Raw genomic sequence first — 19,863 nt, forward strand, 5'->3', positions numbered from 1 at the left:
AACTGATTTCTGCGTCCCCAGCCCCAAAGCCGGGGCCTGGCACCTAACGCAGGCGTTCACTACGCTACCTAACCGGCCTTAGGGCGGGGCTGAGGCAGAAGCGCGGACGAGCGCCCACAATGGGCTCCGGCAGAGAACTGGGCGCCCCGAGACCCCGACGAGCAAGGGCCAAGGGGCAAAGTCTCACCGCCGCAGTTCCGGCGCGGTGGCTCAGGGCCCAGCTCTCGCGAGATTGGGCCTGAGCCCCAGCGGCTGGGTTCCCGCTGTGGTCGCGCGGCCACGCAACTCTCCGGAAGTAGCCCTCCCGACGCTCTGCCCCGGAAGCGGAAATATGACTCCGGGCTGTCAGAGAGTGTTGCTCGGTGGTCCCGAAATCTAGGGAAGTCGTTTTCGCTTCGTTTTTGCCGGCTCTCGAGCGCTTCCCCCCTGGCGGGTGGGAGGGCAGAGAGGAAAGCGCAAGATGAGCACCATGTTCGCAGACACACTGCTCATCGTTTTCATCTCCGTGTGCACGGCTCTTCTCGCCGAGGGTGAGAGCGGCTGCTTCTCTGACGCGTGATCGCCTCCCCAGGGGAAGGAGCCCAAGGCTCGGGACCCTCGGGCTACCAAGGGAGTGGTCGCGAGCGTTGCTTGCTTGGGGTAGGGATGGGAGGGTTCATGCAGGGAATTGGGGTAAGTTGGGAACAGGAGAGGGAAGGGTCGCTAGGGTAGATTTCACTTGCGAACTTATGGAGACACCTTCATATCATGTCTCCGTTGTCTTGGTGAAGAGTCCGTTGTCTTAACATTTGAAAAGAGTTAACTTTTTTCAATATAGATATAAATATAAAGCAAAAAGTTGAAATCCTTCCTTACCCAACAGTCACCACTAATAACAGTTTGTTGTGACCGTTATAACCATTTGTCTATTAGCATGTTGCTTTTGATGTTTCAGGCATAACCTGGGTCCTGGTTTACAGGACAGACAAGTACAAGAGACTGAAAGCGGAGGTGGAAAAACAGAGTAAAAAATGTGAGTATGGCAACATCCTTTAGACGTAGCTTCAACGTGTCAAGTTCGTTGAGCGCATGCATGTTCACGGTAAATACTTTAGGAGCACCAACTGATACAAAAACCTTACAGGAATGCAAAGGTGAATCCAATTTGAATTGGAGATATTTATATAGATGTATGCAGTATTCGATATTTTTATGCAAAATGTGCAATACAAATGGCAGTGCTAGGGGACATGAGAAGTACTTGTTATGTGCTGTGGTGGTTCTAAAAAAGAGATCCCATTCAGTTTTGAGCAGCCCTGGAAGCGTTTGTGATGCAGATGGTTTTGCTGTCCTCCTTGGATAACTAGAATTTGGATAGAGAGTGAGATGGGGGAAGGATTACAGGCGAAGAAGATAGCATATGTGCAAAAATGTGGATATTTTAGCAAGAAGGTGTGTTTGGAGACCAATAGGTCGTTATAATTAGTATCACGGTAAGAAGTGTCTTCAGGGGGGGCGCCTGGGTGGCTTAGTTGGTTAAGCGTCCGACTTTTGCTTAGGTCATGATCTCACGGTTCGTGGGTTCGAGCCCTGCGTCGGGCTCTGTGTGGACTTCCAGCTCAGAGCCTGGAGCCTGTTTCAGAGTCTGTGACTCCCTCTCTCTCTGACCCTCCCTTGCTCACGCTCTCTCTCTCTCTCTCTCTCTCCTAGAAGTAAATAAAACATTAAAAAAAAAAAAGAAGTGTCTTAGGGATAAGCCAAGTTTCTGATGCGTAAGGAGGTTGATGGAGAGTTTGAGGACAATGTTAAGAACAAGTAGAGTTTGCTGTCTTTGAAGTAAAGCAGGAATTCTACAGGACACAGCTGAGGGAGTTGCTAGAAATAGAATGTGAATGGTTCCTTCCAGATTTGATGTGGCTTTTAGTGTTCTTTTCTACCTTTTAAAGATTAAATATAACTTTTGTATCCTAAAATTTCTATGACTTTCTGTATTCTATGATATACCTTTACGTCTTCATAAGCGTTTAGAGTTTTCTTCTTTGCAACATCTCAGCAACCATTTGTGGCTAGTTGTATAAATACTACCCTCTATAGAAAAGAGATTGAGGCTCAGAAAGGTTAAATGACATACTAATGTTGGAGAACAAACAAAGAATTAGACACCAAACTCATACTCATACTTTTAAAATTGTAGTTTACTGCTCCTTCACTTATTCAACGTGGATAATGTACCTCAACGTATAAAAACCAAACTCATTATCTTTACCTTCACTAATGCGATCCTCTTCCAGTATTTCCCTATGTGGTGAATGGCACCTCCATGCTTCCCATAGTGCAAACCTGAATCTTTGATATGCTTTCTCCACTTGACTTTCAGGCATCACACCTACCTGGTTTTCCTCTTATCTTGCTGATTATTCTTTTGCAATTTCCTTGTTGGTTACTTTTCTCAACGTACTATTGTTGGTGACCCCAAATTTGTTTTTATCCCTATACTGACTCCCTTGGTGAACTCAATCATGTGCTACATTAGGCAATGGCACCTCAGTTTATATCCCTAGCAGGATTCATGTATCCTTGTAATTGCATTGTGTGATGACAGATGGTAGCCTCACTTGTGGTGAGCTTAGCATAACATGAAAAGAAGTTGAATCACTATGTTGTATACCTGAAATGTAACATTATGTGTCAACTAGACTCAAAGAAACTTTTTAAAGATTCATGTATCAATTTGGTCAATTACATTGTAATATCTGACATACATTTCAAACCCAACATGTCCAAGTTGAATACTTATTTCACACTTCCAAGCCTCCTTCATTTCTAGCAATCATGATCTTAGTCAATGGCAAGTCTGTCCTTTTACTTGCTCAGGCCTTAATCCTTGTGCAATTATTTTTAACTCTTCTCTCACACCCCGCATCTAATACTTTTGGACCACCTTCAGGTATATTCAGAATCTGATCCCTTTTCATCACCTCCATTGGTAACTACCATAGTCCAAGACATCTTCCTCTTTTGCGTGAGTTATTGCAGCTGTCTCCAGCAGGTGTTCCTGTTTACCTGTAGTCTGTCCCCACGATATCACAGAATAACCCTTTTATTTAAAAAAAATTTTTTTAATGTTTTTATTTATTTCTGAGAGAGAGAGAGCGAGAGCACGAGCATGAGCAGGGAAGGGTCAGAGAGAGGGAGACACAGAATCTGAAGCAGGCTCCAGGCTCTGAGCTGTCAGCACAGAGCCCGACACGGGGCTCGAACCCACGAACCGTGAGATCATGACCTGACCCGAAGTTGGATGCCCAACTGACTGAGCCACCCAGGTGCCCCAGAATAACCCTTTTTTAAAGACCCTTAGATCATGTCCCATCTCTGCTCATAATCCTCTGCGGTGTCCCATTTTCACTCAAGTAAAGCCAGAGTCCTTACAGTGGCCTACAGAGCATCCTGTGTTACTGCTCTGATCCTCTTTGCCTCTCAACACACTCTGCTTCAGTCACACTGACCTGCATGCCATTCACTGTATATCAGCCACACGCCTGTGCTGGGACCTTTCTACTGGTTGTTCCTCCTGCCTAGAATGTTCATCTCTATGATGTCTAAGCCTCCTATCTTCAAATCTTTGTTCAAAGTTTACCTCTGTGAGTCTTAACTTGACCACCATCTTTGAAACTGCAGCCTGCTCATCTCTTCTACCACTACTGTTCTTCATTTTCCAGATCCCGATCTATTTTACCCACTGTGGTCCTTGTCACTTTCTAATATATGACTTATTTATGTATTGTGTTTAGTGTTTATCTCCACTTGCTAAAATGAAAGCCTCACTAGGACAGGGTTTTTGTGGTTGTTCTGATATATTCCATTCACCCAGAACGGTGACTGGCACATGGTAAATGTTTCACAAATATTTGCTGATTTGAATACTTTCTTCTCTCAGTCTGTACGTGCAGTCTACCCTCAAGTCACTATTCTCTTCCTGAAAGCCTTCAGTCTCTCCACATCCCTCCAGACCTGCCACCACCACATGGTCTAAACTTGTATCTTGTTTCATCTCATCTACTGCAGTAGCCTCCTCATTGGCCTCCTGGCAGCCACTCAAATTTATTCTCTATAGTACGTAGTAAATAGTACATAGTAAATAGTACATCTAGAGTAACTTTTCAAGACACAAATCTTATTATGTTACTTGCCTCTTTTCTTTTTTGTTTTGATGTTTATTTTTGAGAGAGAGGGAGACAGAGCACAAGCAGGCGAGGGACAGCGAGAGAGGGAGACACAGAATCTGAAGCAGGCTCCAGGCTCAGAGCTGCCAGCACAGAGTCCAATGTGGGGCTCAAACCCATGAACTGCTAGATTATGACCTGAGCCAGAGTGGGACGCATAACAGACTGAGCCACCCAGGGACCCCTTTAATATAACTTTTAGAAATAATACATGTACTGTACGGTTTGCTAGTAAGGGAAGTATGCTGAGATAATATACAGAACGAAGAATGTGAATAAACTAAAGGTAATTTTTGACATACCTATTCTTAGTGCATTCATAGATGTACTATGATGGGTGGATAGATCAAAGACAGTAACTATAAATTTAAATATGTTACATTATTCCTCTTTAAAAGGTTACTTTTACTCTATCATCATATTTGAAATGCATCCAAAGAAGTTGGTCTTACCTTTCTTTATCTGTTTGTTTTTAAGTAATCTCTATGCCTAGCATGAGGCTCAACTCACAACCCTGAGATCAAGAGTCACGTGCTCCACTGTCTGAGCCAGCCAGGCACCCCAATCTTAGCTTTTTTGACTCTCCTGATCTCCTTACCTTGTGCATATGTCTGTCTTGGCAATGTTTCTAATTGTTATTCAATTGTCTGCCCTCACTAGATTGCTCCTTAGAGGGCAAGGATCATGTCTATCTTTTTATTTTGTTTATTTAAAAAAATTTTTTTTTTACATTTATTCATTTTTGAGAGACGGAGACAGACAGAGCCCAGGTGGGAGAAGGGCAGAGAGAGAGAAACACAGAATCTGAAGCAGGCCCCAGGCTCTGAACTGTCAGCACGGAGCTTGACACAGGGCTCGAACTCCTATACCTTGAGCTTATGACCTGAGCCGAAGTCGGACGCTTAACTGACTAAGCCACTCAGACGCCCGTTTATCTTTTTATCTACCTAGAAAAATGCCTCTTACTTAGTCCCCAGTAGCAGAATGAATGCATTCCTACCGTCTGTAGTAAATAGGAGGATGAGCTGTAATTAACCATAGTTATCTGAGACCGCAGAATCTCAAAATTGTGCTTAGACTCAACCTAAGGCAATCACCCTCAGCTGATGGCTTAAAACCCGTCTTAGTTTTTATTATGTTTCATTAGTTATTACTATTGTGTCCTTATACAGTCCTTTATGGGTGTTTGGTGATGCTTACAGTAATGTTTTAGTCTTAGATTGCTGTATCTGCCTTTTCGTGCTAATAGGTGTGGGAGTAGATCAGTTGACCTACTCATGACCATGATCAAAGGCAGCGTGTAACTTTCTCATGAGTTTCTTTTGTTGGTTCAGCTGTGGTAAAGCATCCTTCATTTCTTTAGCATAATACATGATTGATTTTTGCCTTATTACTGTCTTTACAGTGGAAAAGAAGAAGGAAACAATAACAGAGTCAGCTGGTCGACAGCAAAAGAAGAAAATAGGTAAGATGAGTTATTGGTGTATGCAAAATTTGCAAAAAATGAATTTTGGAAATTTGAAAAATTTTTAATTGGAAAAGTAATTTTTTTAACATTTTATTTATTTCTGAGAGAGAGAGAGAGAGAGAGACAGCGTGAGCAGAGGAGGGTCAGAGAGAGAGGGAGAGACAGAATCTGAAACAGGCTCCAGGCTCTGAGCTGTCAGCACAGAGCCCGACGCGGGGCTCGAACCCACGAACTGTGAGATCATGACCTGAGCTGAAGTCAGACGCTTAACCGACTGAGCCACCCAGGCGCCCCAGAAAAATAAATTCTTAAGTAATGAAAATGTAAGGTAGTTGTTAACAATGGTAACTCATGTTTATCTAATTTTGTGGTTTACAAAGCATTTACACACGTATCCTTAACTTGACTATCTCTTGTCCACTTTGTAGGATAAGCTCAAGCAATTGCTACTTTTTTGCTCTTAGCTTTGAAATTTTAGTTTTAGTAAAATGATGCTGACCGTAACGGGTTTTGAACTTGGCTGAGGGTTCTTGGCATAGTTTGATAAAAGTGTATTTTTTTTTCATGTCTGACATGATTATTTCCAGTTAAGTCTGAGTAACTTGTATTGTTGCCATGGCTTCCTTACTGAGAATTGACTGATGGTGGAAATCCACCAGCGGGTAGGAAATTTTCTGCCGAGTAATTTTTATCTGGTGTGGAAAGTAACACATGTTTTTGAGTTTTCAGTGTATTTTAGAACTTAATTACAAGACTTAATTCTGTTCCAATAAGATAAGTGATTAGATATAATTTGTATTTATACTTTATGATACTTCCTGATTCTGAAATCAGGAAAAAACTGTGAAACTGTGTGTTTGGTTCAGGAACTATGTTTCTACCTAGGTCACTGCCATTAATTATATCCTAGGAGAGAATTCTATCAAGCTGGACTATGCCGCCGTCCTGTTCTGATTAAAGCTTTTGAATTTAGTGTGTCTGATGTTTTCCAAACGGGTTACTCATTTAGCTCCGTGTCAGGATGCAGCTGTCAGACTACTCTGGCTCGGGTGCTCCAGTCACGCCAGAGAAACAAAGCAGAAAAAATTCTGTCTATTAGAAATCTGTCTAGAGAGGGAAAACAGACCAATGCAGTATGGGAAATACTTTTGTAGACACATATTCTAAGTGTTATAAAAGTAAAGAGAAAGTGGATCTAAGCCAAGCTAGGGCGTCAGTTTTCCTTGAAGAAATGATGTTTTAGTTGAATCTTAAAGCTTTAGTGTGAATTAGTTAAATAAAAATATAAGTAAATAAAATAGTGGTCGGAATTCATCGAGTACTTTACCACCTACAACACACTTAAGTAAGCACTTTACATGTTTTTTTTTACGTGTATTTATTTTGAATGAGTGTGTGTGTGTGTGTGTGTGTGTGCGCGCGCGCGCATGCAAGGGAGGGGCAGGGAGAGAGGGAGGGAGAGAGAATCCCAAGCAGGCTCCATGCTGTTAGCACAGAGCCCAATACAGGGCTTTATCCCATGTACCCGTGAGATTATGACCTGAGCTGAAATCAGCTGCCCCAAGGTGTCTTTTTTAAAATCAACTTTACCTTTTTATATACTGTCTTTTTTGTTCTAGTCTGTTGGGAATGGTCCCTAGGGAAAAGTGAAATCATTGGAGCACGTAACATACACCCTTTAGGCAGCCTCAGACATAATCAGCTGTTACTTGCCCGTGAGTAAAATGCCTGTGTGGAGAATTAGTCTTAGCTTCTGTACCACCTGACTACATCTTGTACAGCCGATCATGCTCTGCCGTGAATCTACCCGGGTGAGTCAGGAGTGAAAGCAAACATCTAAGAAATTTGCATTTTGCACCTCTTCCAAAATCCAGTGAATATTAACTTATTTCTGAATTAGTTAAAACCCAACTAAATTGCTTTATTTGTATATGGTCAGTACTTAATAGCAATTTGAAGTGGAGAAACTTAAAGAACGATAGTAGTGTTGACATGTATTATACACCTGTGTTGCTATATTCTTAAGCCATGTACCCATACAGCCTACCTTGACAATACTTACAGTTATAGTTTCTGTTTGGACATAATTGGAAAAAAGTTAAATAGAGCTTCAGAAAAACTATATCACTTTAGTTTGCTCTCAACTTTGAGGCTCTTTGTGCTTTTTCTGCCTCTTTAGGCTACCAGCTTTATCATAAAGGACTACTCTTCCTAGAAAAGGATTTTTGGTGTGCTTTATCTTCAGACCCACTTTTGTTATATTGCTGAGTCATTCATGAAACAGTTATTGAGCACACACTACAATTTTGAGCAACTAACCCCTTGCCAGTTACTGAGGATACAGAGATGAAGAAGGCATAGAGATGCCTTGCTCTCCAACAGCCCACCACCTAGTTGGGTCAATGGGAATATAAACAGATCGTTATAACAGAATGTACAAATTCAGTGAATATAATGATAAAGATCTACATGAAATATTCTGGAAGCATAAAGAAAGACTTCTAATCCAGTGTCCAAGACTACATTGTCTAGTATAGCAGCCATTAGCTACATTTGGCTTTTTAAATTAATTACAGTTAAATTAAGTTAAAATTTTAGCCACTCTATCACACTGACCACATTTTCTTTTTTCAGGAACCACATGTAGTTAGTGACTATTTTATTGGCAGCACAGAGACAGAATATTTTTATATTGTAGAAAGCTCTCTAGAATAATAGTGACCAAGGAATCAATATTTTCAAAAGAAAATGAGACAGAGCTGAGGTTTATAATGTTGAGTACTGGGGCACCTGGGTGGCTCAGTTGGTTAAGTGTCCGACTTCAGCTCAGGTCATGATCTCACTGTTCATGGGTTCGAGCCCCATGTCAGGCTCTGTGCTAACAGCTTACAGCCTGGAGCCTGCTCCAGATTCTGTGTCTCCCTCTCTCTGTGTTCCTCCCCTGCTCACACTCTTTCTCTCTCAAAAATACATAAATAAAAATTAAAAAAATAAAATAAAACTTGAGTATGAGCCAGCCAGGAAGCAGTTGGATAGGGACAGGATAAAACGTTCTAGGTAGAAATCCCAGTTGGTCAAGACTGAGGAGTTCTTTGGATGTGTGGTTTTCAGAGCTAAAATTGGAACAATCCAGGAAAAATTGGGACAGTTCATCATCCAAGTAGAAAGGACTTCACGAATAACGACATTGAATCTATAAAAACCTTCATATAGAGAGTGGCCTAGAGTTGTTTGGTGTTGCAGGAACATAAATATTAATTGGGGGGGGTGGAGATTGGAAATGGGGCTGCAGAATAAGCAGGGCCAGACAGTAGACTTGCAGGTGACGTTGGAACAGGATCTTGGGGACAAAAAGCTGTATCAGGATTTTAAGCTAGGGAGTATCATAATTTTGGTCAGTTTTGCATATCAGGTAGATCTGACAGGCAGCTACGTGGAAGATGGACTTGAGGTAGCAAGTTTGGAGGCAGTGAGACATGCTGGGAGATTTGAAATAATATAGGTAAGAGGTGTTAGAAATGCTAACTAAGGACGTGGTAGGAAGGAGGTGAGTGGGGGGAGGGTTTCATAATACGAGGTAAAATTAATCGGATGTGGTGTTTGATTGGATGAGAAAGTGGGGAGTCAGGGATATGCCACAGTTTCTAGCATAAGTGATTTTCTGTACCTTTATTTTATTTTTTTATTTTAATTTTTTAAAAGTTTATTTGAGAGAGACAGATCATGAGCAGGGGAGGGGCAGAGATAGAGGGAGACACAGAATCCGAAGCAGGCTCCAGGCTCTGAGCTGGCTGTCACTACAGAGCCCGACGCAGGGCTCGAACCTACGAACCATGAGATCATGACCTGAGCCAAAGTTGGATACTTAACCGACTGAGCCACCCAGGTGCCTGTACTTTCCCTTTTTACAAATTTCCTAGTGGTAGTCCCTTCTCTCTCTAGTTATTTTAGGCCTACCTTATCACCGTCTCCTACCCGAGTCCTCAACCCCGCAATTTAAAAACGTCTTGTTGCATTGTAGGAAGACTGCCCAGATAGCGAAAGAGCTCCTTCCCCCAAGATAGACCTGAGCTTCATTTCCTTTTGCTCATCTTCTCCCACGAAGCTGCAGCTTCCCACTCTCTCCTGCTTATACCCTCCCCTCCCAGGGAGAACAGACTGGACAAGAGCAGTTCAGGGCAAGGGATCACCTATTCACCCCGCTGTGTACCGTTGGGAAACTGCAGCCCTAGGCCTGTTCTTGATCCTCCTTTCCTTTCCCTGCGCAAATTGGCGAGCCCTCACACCAGTTAATGCTCATGGTAGATTTTTTTTAGAGGACATTTTATATATTTTTTATAATCTTCCTATGAGGGTGGGGATTTTTGTGTGCTTTGTTCATTCATGTATCCCCACTGCTCAGAAAAGTGCCTGGCATATAGTAGGTAATCCATAAGTATTTGTTGAATAAGTTGATCCTGGTGATAATAATACACGATCGAAGTGAGCGGTAGCATAGTGTATATAGAGATCATTGGGTTAGAAGGTGGGAAACTTGGATTCTAGTCCTGGCCTGTGTGGTTGGTCCCTGACAAGTCACTGACCCTTTGCAGGGTCTCAATTTCTTCATAGAAACAGTGAAGTCCCTTATGTTGATGGAATACAGTAAATAAGAGCATTCATGTACAGTTGAGACTTCCTTGGGTTGTAGGTATATAACAACTTTCTTGAAATCTATGTCAAAATTTTCTAGCTTTTAAGTGACTTAGCTATAGGGGCGCCTGGGTGGCTTAGTCGGTTAAGCGTCCGACTTTCGCTTAGGTCATGATCTCGCGGTTCCTGGGTTCGAGCCCCGCGTCGGACTCTGTGCTGACTGCCAGCTCAGAGCCTGGAGCCTGTTTCAGTCTGTGACTCCCTCTCTCTCTGACCCTCCCCTGCTCACGCTGTCTCTCTCTCTCTCTCCTAGAAATAAATAAAAAAATATTAAAAAAAAATTCTTTAAGTGACTTAGCTATAAAACTATGTTTATTTGTCGAGTAATTAGTCTGTAATATGAAAAACTTAAATTTTAAATTGATCTTGATTGGCTTTTATATTTTAGACTATGCTCTCTTGAAGAAACTGAAAGAGAAATAAAAACATAAGAGACGAGTAACTCATGTTTGAAACCTAAATGCCCTCATTATGTTTACGCTTTCTATCAGTGTAATATAAAAGTATATCTTAAGGTAAAGTTTAAGACACTCAATTACAGAGGTAATTAAAAAAATTTTTTTTAATGTTTTATTTATTTTTGAGAGAGAGAGAGACAGCGTGAGCAGGGGTGGGTCAGAGAAAGAGAAACACAAAATCCGAAGACAGACTCCAGGCTCTGAGCTGTCAGCACAGTGCCCGACGCAGGGCTCAAACCTACAAACCGTGAGATCATGACCTGAGCCGAAGTCGGACGCTCAACCGACTGAGTCACCCAGGCACCCCAATTTTTACCTAATCCCTAAAGGTTTTTATTTTAGGGGCACCTGGGTGGCTCAGTCAGTTAAGTGCCTGACTCCGGCTCAGGTCATGATCCTATGGTTCACGGGTTCAAGCCCCATGTTGGTCTCTGTGCTGACAGCTCAGAGCCTGGAGCCTGCTTCAGATTCTGTGTGTGTGTCTCTCTCTGCCCCTCCCCTGCTCTCTCTCTCTCTCAAAAATGAATAAACATTTAAAAAATGTTTTTTAGTTTTTTATCTTATTTAAATTGAAATATTTTAGTGCTCTGCTGCATTTGGATTTTCTGCTAATACAAAGTATACAGTGTTCTAGGTATTCTGCTCATCTTCTTAAGTGATGCTGAGACAGAAGTGCTTTTATAGTCACCAGTCAGTGACAGCGTAACATCTGCTTTGCACTCAGCACTGTGTATAGTAACCAGTTTGTTAATTCTTTTCAGAGAGGCAAGAAGAGAAACTGAAAAATAACAACAGAGACCTATCAATGGTAAGAGTCGTAAGTATAGTTTTATGGTAAACTACAAAATGTTTTTTAGCAAAAGACCCTGATCTGCACTAAGCACACTATACTTACCTTTTCAGAAGTTTACCCCATAATGTCCTGGGTGTTCCCTGACCAGACAGAAGTGAAAACATCCTCCTGGGCTCAAACTTTGATTTCAGTAGTAAGAAGAGCTTCTGAGCTGTCCAGAGTGCATAATTTATCCCTCTCACACAGGTCTTGATTAGCTCCTCCCGTATGTTTCAAATGAAGTAGTTTGTTTTCTTTCTTTCTTTTTTTTTTTTTTAATTTATTTTGAGAGAGAGAGCAAGCACGCGTGTGCACAGGGGAGGGGCAGAGACGAAGGGAAATCCCGCTCTACGCTCAGCGCAGAGCCCGACTCAGGGCTCGAACTCACGAACCACGAGATTGTGACCTGAGCCGAAGTCGGGTGCTTAACTGACTGAGTCCCCTAGGCGCCCCCGTAGTACCTATTTTCTTCTCGCTCTCATGTCATCGCTGAATCTTTAGTTTTCTGGTGACCTCTGTCAGCCCAGTGTCTGGGTTGGAGCCTTAGAGATGGCCTTTATTGTTGCCTTTGTTCTTTAGAGGCCTTTTGTCCCGAGTGTCAGGCATACCATAAAGTGTAAAGACAAGTGATTTTATTGCCCATTTACTCATTATTTGTAAACGGTAGAGTTTATTCAAGCCTGTCTCTCTAAGGCACAGGTAGGCTAATTATAGGCTTGGCTAATTTTTCTATTTAATTTCTGTATGTTTAGCAGAGGACATCCAAACTGGGCAACAGTCCCCTTTGCTTACTGAAAGATCTTTGCTATATTGTCTTCCATTTCTTAAAATTCTTATTAAGTAAGGCTTTAATTTAGAAGCGCATCTTTTTGAAAATAACTTTTCTGCTGACATAATTATAAATGTTTACACCACCAAATTCAGAAACTACAGAAAGAAGAGAGAAAAATTGCTGATAAGCCTGTCATCCAGCGATAACAGTTATTTTTTTTAAAGCTCATTTATTTATTTGAAGAGAGAGAGAGAACTTGAGCAGGGGAAGTGCAGAGAGGGGTTGGGGGGGGAGAGAGAGAGAGAGAGAGAGAGAGAATCTCAAGCAGGTTTCACACTGCCAGTGCAGAGCCCAACTAGGGGCTTGAATTCACAAACTGTGAGATCATGACCTGAGCTGAAATCAAGAGTTGGATGCTTAACAGAGACACCCAGGTGCCCTGGGAGATAACAACTATTAATCTTACATTTTTCTGATCTTTTAATTACTTATACTTTTACACATACGTAATTGAGTAAGAAGGTAGCTGTAAGTAGCAGAATACTTAACCGACAATGACTTAAACAGATAAAGATTTTTTTACTTGGTCAAGAAGTCCAGAGTTTGGTCATCCTGGGCTGGTGTGGCAACTTGGTAATGTCATTAGGGACTTAAGTTAGCCATCCTTAGATCATGGTTGTTTGGGTTTTTGATAATGCTTTACCTTCAGGTGCTATGTTCTTCGTTCTGGGCAAGAAGAATGAGCCAAAGGCCTAAAGGGAAGCTGGCCATGTTCGTCCCTTTTCAAAGTTCCATTCAGTACTTGTGAGTCATTAGCCAGAATTGGGTTGTATAGCTACCCCTGAAGCATTCATCAGTAGGGGGCACGGAGAAGGGCTGGGAGGTGGAGGCTGGCTGAGCCAATAAACAGCCTTTTGCCGTGAAGTGCCTTTTAAACATGACACGAAACCACACTTTTGGGGGTGGGCGTTAGGGATGGTTTTCCTTAGTGTGGAATGACAGTTGTTGGTCTTTTTATAGGTCCGGATGAAATCCATGTTCGCAATTGGCTTTTGTTTTACTGCCCTAATGGGAATGTTCAATTCCATGTGAGTAACTTTAATAATAATATGGTTTTACTTACATCACTGTTGTTGTCTATGTGTGCGTATGTGTGAGCAATTAACTTTTTGGGGTAATATTTTGATTTGATATTTCAAGTTTATAGAAAAGCCACAAGAATAATATATCCATTATCCAGATTCACCCATTTTGCTCCATTTTCTTTCTCTTTTTCTGTCTCTCCCTATCGTATATGTACTCACACATACATTTATGTATTTTTCTTAATTATTCAAGAGTATATCAGGGGGTTCATGCCCCCTTACCCATGACTACTAAAATGTATATATCCTACAAGCATGCACATTGTCTTGTATAACTTCAATCCAATTACCAGAATCAAGGAACTCAATTCTGAGAAGGTACCATTCTATGAAAACTTTTTCACCCCCTTTAATATAGAGGATATTTTATGTACAAGGTAAAAACCAAAGTATAATGGGGCCTCTAAAAAGAATTTAATGTGTCCTGTGTGTTTTTTAAAAAAACTTTTAATGCTTATTTGTTATTGAGAGACAGAGGGAGACAGAGCCTGAGCAGGGGAGGGGCAGAGAGAAAGGGAGACACAGAATCCAAAGCAGGCTCCAGGCTCTGAGCTGTCAGCACACAGCCCGACGCGGGGCTCGAACTCACAGACTGCAAGATCATGACCTGAGCCGAAGTTGGCTGATTAACTGACTGAGACACCCAGGCGCCTCGTCTTGTGTGTGTGTGTTTTTTTTTTAAATGTTTTATTTATTTCTGAGAGATAGAGGGAGAGACAGTGTGAGCAGGGGAGGGTCAGAGAGAGAGGGAGACACAGAATCTGAAGCAGGCTCCAGGCTCTGAGCTAGCTGTCAGCACGACGCGGGGCTTGAACCCACAAACAGTGAGATCATGACCCGAGCCGAAGTCCGAAGCTTAACCAACTGAGCCCCCCAGCCCCCCACCCCCCATCCCTGTCCTGTGTTTTTAAGTTACTTATTAGCATGCTGGTTCAAAATGCAGGTGGTTCTTTAGAGATGTTTGACACTTTTTAAAAATAGAGTCATAACAACTGTTACCTGTGTAACAATAAAGCAAGTTACTGTTGTCTAAACTGGCAGATCGTGGGCTTGAGTAATTGTGGAACTACTTTTGGTAGAAACTGGGAAAATATCCAAAGATGACAAGAAGTCATTGAGTCCCTGTCAGGGCCCACCTGCATCACCTCTACAGGAAGTAGAATTTCCCTCTCTCTTCTTTTCTCTCCTTTCCTCCTGCTTCCCCCCCCCCCCCCCCCCCCCCCCCCCCCCTTTGGCCCCCCCCCCCCCCCCCCCCCCCCCCCAGCCCCCACTCATGCTCTCTCTCAAAAAAAAATATTAAAAAAAAAAACACACTATATAACTCATAAAGGACAGGTATCCAAAATGTAAAAAGAACATTTAAAACTCAACAATAAGAAAATGAACAAACCNACTTCTGTGTGTCCCTGCCTCTCCCCACACCTCCCTGTCCGTCTAGTCCATTCTTCCCTCCCCACCAGTGCAGTGCCTAGTCTGTGCCGGGCACCGTGGCTGGTATCAGAATATAACAAATAAGGTGTGGCCCCCTGCCCTCAGCAATAATCCATTTTATGGGAAGAAAAGACAGAAAACAAATACATTGCTGGCTCTTATTCTGGAAATCTGTTTGTATAAAGTGCAGTTTGGGGAAGAGAATTGAGTGGCTCTTTTTACTTGGGTGGGGATTAGAGGAGGTGTCCAAAATGGTTTTAATATAAAGTTTCCTCTTAGCTAATGATTTCTAAAATCACAGACCTTTAGAGCTGAAAGAGACCTTTGGAAGATGAAATAACTTGCCTAAGGTATCTAGGAGGCTCAAGATTTCTGTCCTGTGATTCTAACCTCAGTACTCAGTTTCACCCTGCCGTACTGTCTGTCATTTCTTGAATACGTATCACCACGAATTAATTACCAGGGAAAGCAAACACTGAAAGCTTTTATAGTTAACTAGTAAGTGTCTGTTTACAACTCAAATACTCAAATATCCTTCTTCAATTGTCACATTCTGGACAGCATAGAGCTGGCTAATACTCACCTATACTTAAAAATAATTTTTTAATGTTTATTTATTTTGGGGGGGGAGGGGCAGAAAGGTGGGGGCCAGAGGATCCAAAGCCGGCTCTGTGCTGACAGCAGAGAGCCCGATGTGAGGCTTGAGTTTATAAATTGAGATCATGATCTGAGCTGAAATTGGACTTTTAACCGACTGAGCCACCCAGGTGCCCTTCATCTATACTTTTTAAATTTGATGTTTAACTTCTGGTTTTCTCATACTTCTGATTTTTTAAATAATATTTTTAAGGTTAATGCAGTGTGTTTGTATATCTGTTCTTTTTTACGTTATTTATTTTTTTAATGTTTTATTTATTTCTGAGAGAGAGAGAGAGACAACATGAGCAGAGGAGGGTCAGAGAGAGAAGGAGATACAGAATCTGAAGCAGGCTCCAGGCTCTGAGCTGTCAGCACCGAGCCCGACGGGGGGGCTCAAACCCACGAACTTGAGATCATGACCTGAGCTGAAGTCAGCCGCTTGACCGACAGAGCCACCCAGGAGCCCCTGTGTATCTGTTCTGATTGGCCTTAGCTTGATTGTGTGATTTTTGTGACAGAGTCAAGTCCTGCTTTGCTGGAGGCTCAGCATTTTGTTTTATTCCTTAGTTTTATGTTTCTGTACCAAACTGATGTTCATGTCTCCCTCTAATAGACTGTAAGTTCTTATAGTCTTCACAGGTAACAGTTTTTGTATCTTTAGGTTTTCAGGGCTTATATAGATACTTACTGAATAAATTAAAAGCTAGTTGTCAATGTACAACCCAGTTTCCTCTTTCATGGTTTCTGTACTATTCTCAGGTAAGAATTTGATCCCATTTGAAGTGTGAATCAACAAATTTTTTTTAATGTTTTATTTATTTTTGAGAGAGAGAGAGAGTGCATGCAGGGGAGGGGAAGAGAGAGGGGGACAGAGGATCCAAAGCAGGCTCCACACTGACAGCAGCAAGCCTGATTCAGGGCTTGAACTCACGAACCATGAGATCATAACCTGAGCCGAAGTCAGACACTCAACTGACTGAGCTCCCCAGACGCCCCTTGAATCAAAAAATTTTAAATTATGGGGCACCTGGGGGGCTCAGTCAGTTGAACATCCAACTCTTGATTTTGGCTCAGGTCATGGTCCCAGGGACGNAAACCCACGAACTTGAGATCATGACCTGAGCTGAAGTCAGCCGCTTGACCGACAGAGCCACCCAGGAGCCCCTGTGTATCTGTTCTGATTGGCCTTAGCTTGATTGTGTGATTTTTGTGACAGAGTCAAGTCCTGCTTTGCTGGAGGCTCAGCATTTTGTTTTATTCCTTAGTTTTATGTTTCTGTACCAAACTGATGTTCATGTCTCCCTCTAATAGACTGTAAGTTCTTATAGTCTTCACAGGTAACAGTTTTTGTATCTTTAGGTTTTCAGGGCTTATATAGATACTTACTGAATAAATTAAAAGCTAGTTGTCAATGTACAACCCAGTTTCCTCTTTCATGGTTTCTGTACTATTCTCAGGTAAGAATTTGATCCCATTTGAAGTGTGAATCAACAAATTTTTTTTAATGTTTTATTTATTTTTGAGAGAGAGAGAGAGTGCATGCAGGGGAGGGGAAGAGAGAGGGGGACAGAGGATCCAAAGCAGGCTCCACACTGACAGCAGCAAGCCCGATTCAGGGCTTGAACTCACGAACCATGAGATCATAACCTGAGCCGAAGTCAGACACTCAACTGACTGAGCTCCCCAGACGCCCCTTGAATCAAAAAATTTTAAATTATGGGGCACCTGGGGGGCTCAGTCAGTTGAACATCCAACTCTTGATTTTGGCTCAGGTCATGGTCCCAGGGACGTCAGATTGAGCCCTGCATCGGGCTCTGTGCTAAGTGTGGAGCCTGCTTGAGATTCTCTCTCCCTCTGCCCCTCTCCCCTGCTTGCTTGCTTGCTCGCTCTCTCAAAAAAATAATAAAATAAAGTAAAAAAATTTTAAATTGTAATTACTAATTTCCCAGATGTCAGTGGTTCATTTATGAAAATACTAGTGAGCACCTGGGTGACTCAGTCAGTTGAGCATTCCACCGCTGGTTTCAGCTCAGGTCATGATCCCAGGGTTGTGGGATCGAGCCCCGTGTTGGACTCTGCACTGAGTATGGAGCCTGCTTGAGATTCTCTCTTCCCCTGCCCCTCTCCCCCACTCACACGTGCACTCCCTCTCTCTTTTTCTAATAAAAAAATATAAAATACTAGTTAGTGAACCAATTGCAATGGAACCAAATTCTCAAAAGTATGAGTCTGAATGTAGTTGATGAAAATGTCTTCTACTAACTCTTTGGTCATAGTTTATTTTAGCCTGGGACAGCTCAAAGAGTCTTATAATAAGATAGGCTAGTCTCAGCGATAAATATTGTATTGAGAGTGTTTATTTCAGTATTAACATAGTAGTGTTTGGAAAAAAATAATGCAGGTCTGTAATTAAATCTAATTTTCAAAGACTGTGTCTCTACTGATGAGAGTGTTGACATTAGGTTTAAGTAGGAGAAGTCTTGACTTGTAAACTAAGTTGTGAAACGTGGAAATGGATCCTTTGGCTTATGTTCATTATTTACAGTAGGAGGTAATATTAGATTCTTTTTAGAAGAATTTGCCAGTTCTTTCATTTTTTTCTGTAGTTAAAACTAGAGCTTGGCCTGCAAGCTTTTGATTTGAATCCAGAGTTGGTTTAGTGACTAAATGAAGCTAATACATTTGATATAATCATGGAATCACATAACCATGAAGTATTATATTTTTCATTTGCCTGCCTTTGACTTTCTCCCTCCAGTTTTCAGAGTTCTGTGAGGGCTCTACATGAATATTTATAGTAGGTTTCAACTATTTTTAATGTTTATTCAGGTTGAAAAGCTGCATGCCATGCTTTTGGGTCTCACACTGTGGGAGGTAAAAGAAAATTGCCAAGTCTAAGGTCTCAAGTAGCTTTTTGCCTTCAAATGGAATAGACATCCATATAAGAAATACTGACTTACTAGTCAAAAACTTACTGTTCTGTCTTATGTAGGGGTCATCGAAATTTGTAGAAGATCCATTATAGAGAGATCTCTTACACAGAGAGAGAGATCCTGTAACAATAACACCCTATCCCAACTATATTTTGCCTTTTCCTTGGGCTACAGAGCAGCCTGTCCCTGGGCCTTGGAGAGGCTTATTTCTGTTTATGTTATTTTTGAGACTTAACGTGGAACCCATCACGTTCTCTGCCAAAGCAAATTCTCCCTGATACGTGTGTGTCTTTCAGTGGCTCTCGGTGAGAGTCACCTGGAATTGAAACCTTTATAGTTTCCCTCCCTCTCCTTCCTTCCTTTCAGCTCACATTTCTTGTGCATCCAGCCTGTCCCAAATTTACTGCTAGACCCTGTGTTATCTCTAACACTGTCAACCCTCTACTCCATCAGTTAACAGTTCCTATGACTCTACCTCTCTGTGTCTGTCTAGTCATCCACCCATCTGTCCATTCTTCCCTCCCCCCTTCCCTCTCTCTCTTCCTCCCGCCTCCCTCTCCTCTTTTCGTCCCGTCCGTGCAACACCAGCTCTGCTCCTGGTTTCTGCTTGTTACCTTTCCTCTCTGCTATTACCCTTAACCTTGGCTGTGGCAATAGCTTCCTACTTGCTCTCTCTCTGCTCAGGTGTCCTGTCGTCCCAGCATTAAGTTAACCATCCCCAAAAGCATGTTTCTCATTGCCTCATAACCACATCTGCTACTGATGGAATAGTAACTGCTGTTGGCCACTGTACTAAACCCTTAACTTTTGCTGTCTTTGTAATCTTAACAGCCTTTTTTTTAAAAACTATTATTACTGAAGCCACAATTTCTTCTTTTATAAAAAAAATATTTATTTAGTTTTGAAAGAGAGCAAGCAGGGGAGGGGTAGAGAGAGGGGGACAGAGAATCCAAGGCCGGCTCTGCTGACAACAGAGAGCCCGATGCCGGGCTTGAACTCATGAACCATGAGATCATGACCTGAGCTGAAGTCGGAGCCTTAACTGACTGAGCCACCTAGGTGCCCCTTAACAGCCTTCTGAGATGAGGATTGTAGTTTTTTTTTTTTAATGTTTTATTTCTTTATTTCTGAGAGAGAGACAGTGTGAGCAGGGGAGGGTCAGAGAGAGAGGGAGACACAGAATCTGAAACAGGCTCTGAGCTGTCCGCACAGATCCCAACACGGGGCTTGAATTCATGAGCCATGAGATCATGACCTGAGCCGAAGTTGGACGCTCAACCGACTGAGCCAC

At 42.2% G+C, this 19,863-nt stretch overlaps 1 protein-coding gene across 1 annotated transcript in view; it reads left to right on the forward strand.

Annotated features, from left to right (window-relative positions):
- Positions 1 to 359: 359 nt before the first annotated feature.
- The window catches only part of TMCO1 (transmembrane and coiled-coil domains 1), a 42,849-nt gene continuing 23,345 nt past the window's right edge, over positions 360 to 19,863 (forward strand). The window contains exons 1-5 of the mRNA XM_077760035.1: positions 360 to 530; positions 935 to 1,012; positions 5,608 to 5,667; positions 11,582 to 11,628; positions 13,445 to 13,512. Of these exons, the coding sequence (XP_077616161.1) occupies positions 461 to 530; positions 935 to 1,012; positions 5,608 to 5,667; positions 11,582 to 11,628; positions 13,445 to 13,512 (323 nt within the window). The 5' untranslated portion in view covers positions 360 to 460. The remainder of the gene's footprint in view (positions 531 to 934; positions 1,013 to 5,607; positions 5,668 to 11,581; positions 11,629 to 13,444; positions 13,513 to 19,863) is intronic.

This window comes from Crocuta crocuta, unplaced genomic scaffold (assembly GCF_008692635.1).
Source record: "Crocuta crocuta isolate KB4526 unplaced genomic scaffold, BGI_CrCroc_1.0 scaffold133, whole genome shotgun sequence".
Lineage (NCBI taxonomy): Eukaryota > Metazoa > Chordata > Mammalia > Carnivora > Hyaenidae > Crocuta > Crocuta crocuta.